At 37.1% G+C, this 3,018-nt stretch overlaps 1 protein-coding gene across 1 annotated transcript; it reads left to right on the top strand.

The window, feature by feature from the left end:
• Positions 1-827: 827 nt before the first annotated feature.
• Positions 828-2,797, top strand: LOC102804743 (uncharacterized). The gene is made up of 3 exons (XM_006817849.3): positions 828-1,004; positions 1,688-1,789; positions 2,404-2,797. Exons 1-3 carry the CDS (start codon positions 912-914, stop codon positions 2,557-2,559), a joined length of 351 nt encoding a protein of 116 aa, XP_006817912.2. The 5' UTR covers positions 828-911; the 3' UTR covers positions 2,560-2,797.
• Positions 2,798-3,018: the final 221 nt, after the last annotated feature.

Here is a 3,018-nt window from a genome sequence, read left to right as displayed (position 1 = left end):
AACACAAATGTTCTGGTTAATATTTTTGTTTCACGTTATCATCAAATTGTGCGTTGCATTGGTCTTGTGTTTTTTCTACATTCGTATTTTTTTTCTGATTATCAAACAATCGAGTTTATTAAACCTGTCTGTATTTTGCAGTTTGTTTTCCAAATTCGCTCCAAATTTGAAAATTTGGCAGCCAGCACGATGTGATCGTAGTTCGTTCTACATACAGTTGCCATTAAAGCAGATTGTCGATGTGGTTTGCATTTCACATTTCCGTCTCTCCTTCAAACAGCTTAGCATACTAGAATGTGAGAGAATGACAACACCAACCCTGGCATGTGTACATAATGTTAAATTCTTGTTTTATTCAGATTGGAGATTTTAGAAGACTTACCCGATGTTGATGTAATATTTTTCCCAGTAGGCGAGGGTAGTATAGTTTCTCCTACTGCAGCATATGTTAAAACTGTCAACCCGAAAATTCAGGTATGTGGGCCACAGTAATATATATAAGATGGAACAATCAGCAGTGCGAAACATGTTATTCAGGGGTTTTAGTATCATGTGAGATTTTCAGTCCGGATGTGTCAAAGAAATACTTCTTGGTTTGTATTGTAACAATGTAATGGTATTGAAACATCTTACTTGTAAATACAATGTAGTTGAAAGAAGTAAAATTCGTAATACAATGAACTTTTTCTATACTACAGCAATCACAACCCCATTCCCTTAGTTGTTACAAATTCCAATAGCTATTGAAACCAATCAGCCAATCAACGAGCACAGTACAAAACTACGTCATTTGAAAATGTTACAATCCCATCTGACATCTGTTTGAATTGTACAATTTATAAACATTCATAACAAGTAGGCGGTTGCTCTTGTTCTAGATTATTGGATGCCAACCAGAGACAAACAGTGCAATGGAGCACTTAGTTCGCACTGGTAAGTACGACAAGCTGCAATTACAAGACACGATTAGTGATGCCACGGCTGGGGGTGTGTACGAGAATTCGGTAAGTATAATTAGATTGACTATCGGAATTAACATTTCATTGACTTTATTCGATTGGTATGTTTATTCATTTTTATTTTTTTGCACGCGAGATTTATTCTAATATAAGCTATTAGCACGAATACAAAATGGGGTCATCGATTTTTTTAAAAAATCAAATGTAAACTAAACATTGTGATTTGTGTTCGAAACTCATTATAGAGAGTTTGTAAAAGAAAAAAAACTGTATCTTCAACAAATAAAACTAATGATAACCGAGATTTGTTAAATTACACTCGCGTGTAAATACTATACGATATGCCACAGAGGCGGTGGTGCTCACCAACCTTGCGCCCTACAGGGGCATGCTCCCCCTCAACAATTTGGAAATCTAGACCCTCTGAAACGCCATTCCTGCATTGTGGGGGGGGGGGCAAATTTTGCTGACACAAATAGTTTCAGCTTCATTTTGGGGGGGGGGCCGACGCCTCCCCTCCAACATTTTTTCGAGGGGCGATCGCCACTTCTGTCCCCCTGTGCCGCCGCCACTGTACTACGTGTTGAACGTTTTCTCAAGTGCGGTCGCTTTTGCATCCATTCAGAAGTGCCCCTGACATAACAAAAATAAATAACGACCATATAACGACTTTATATTCTCACCAATGTTACAATCGATAACACCCGCTTTCCATTATGTTTTTGCAGATTTGCACTAAGTTATGTAAGTCTCTCGTAGATAGATGGGTGTTAGTTTCAAACGAGGCAATAGCTAGAGGGGTATTGTTTATGATAATTCATCATCGCCAGGTGAGATTTGTTTTTTTCTTGTATAAAAACTAGAATATAGAAATATTTATTTCCTTTGCTGCATTTGCATATTGTGTTTAAATAAATCACATCACTTCATATTAAAAGGTGGTAGTTGCCACGCTGCGTTCTGTTCTATATGGGATCCATAACGAGGTACACAACGGAGGTAAAATATATTGTTCACTTGTAACAAGAAATCTCGCAACGCGACGACCATCGCCCTTTGAGATCTTGAAAGGTTATTCACTATACGTGTAGTTGTCTATACCTTAAAGTGGGGAGTCGTCACCTGCGCATGCGTCAGATGGTCATATCGTGTTATTATTTACAAACAAGCGTCTACCCAGGAACCTTCATTGCGTTTTAGCGTATGTTATTGGGATTCAATTCCCGCGCGTGCACAGGTGACGACCCTCCCGCTTTAATGTTGCTGAATGTACTTGCTATCATTTGTTTGTATGTGCTATCTTACAAGTTAGGGACAAACCAATGTTGATTTAAACGGGCACTTCCAATCCACACTGTTGTAAGAGATTACTGTGTATTATAAGACAAGAAAAAATAAAGACTGGGTGCAGACTAAATTATCTATCCGTAACTTCCTTTCACAGGTGATTGAAACTGCAAGTGCTTTGCCAATTGCTGCGTTTCTGTCTGTGGCTGAAGATTACAAAGACAAGAAAGTTGCACTGGTCATCACTGGATCTAATATTGGCAGCGAGAAAATTAAATACATCCTCCAGAATTATTCTCAACATACATTTTAGTTGATATAAATACGACAACTTGAATAAATGTTACTTTGGTTTAGTCTGTGAATGTAATCTCTATAAGATAAACTTACAAATCATTGTCAATGACATAGTCCCCGTCCGTTTTTTGTGCCAAATAAAAATATTGTCAGTTGGAGATTATAATTAAATGTTGCAGGAATATTCAGCATGTTAATTTGTAATCTACCGAGTACAGAACTTTCTTAATAAAAATCTAAGTATGAAAATAAAACATGACCACCAGTCAGAATTTTGAATTAAATTACAATCCAGACATGCATCAAAACCATCATCTGCACCAAGTTTGAATAAAATCCACAATGTCCAAGAAATGATTGACATGTTCAACTATTTTTGCGGGACTAAAATAACCACCAGACTGTCAGAGTCAAAATGAAAAACTAATGTACGTATATACTATTGTAGAACCTTGCTTTGGAATTAAAGGTCACC

Source organism: Saccoglossus kowalevskii, chromosome 10, assembly GCF_978046115.1.
Source record: "Saccoglossus kowalevskii chromosome 10, keSacKowa6.1, whole genome shotgun sequence".
Lineage (NCBI taxonomy): Eukaryota > Metazoa > Hemichordata > Enteropneusta > Harrimaniidae > Saccoglossus > Saccoglossus kowalevskii.
This window is presented reverse-complemented; position numbering and strand designations above follow the sequence as displayed.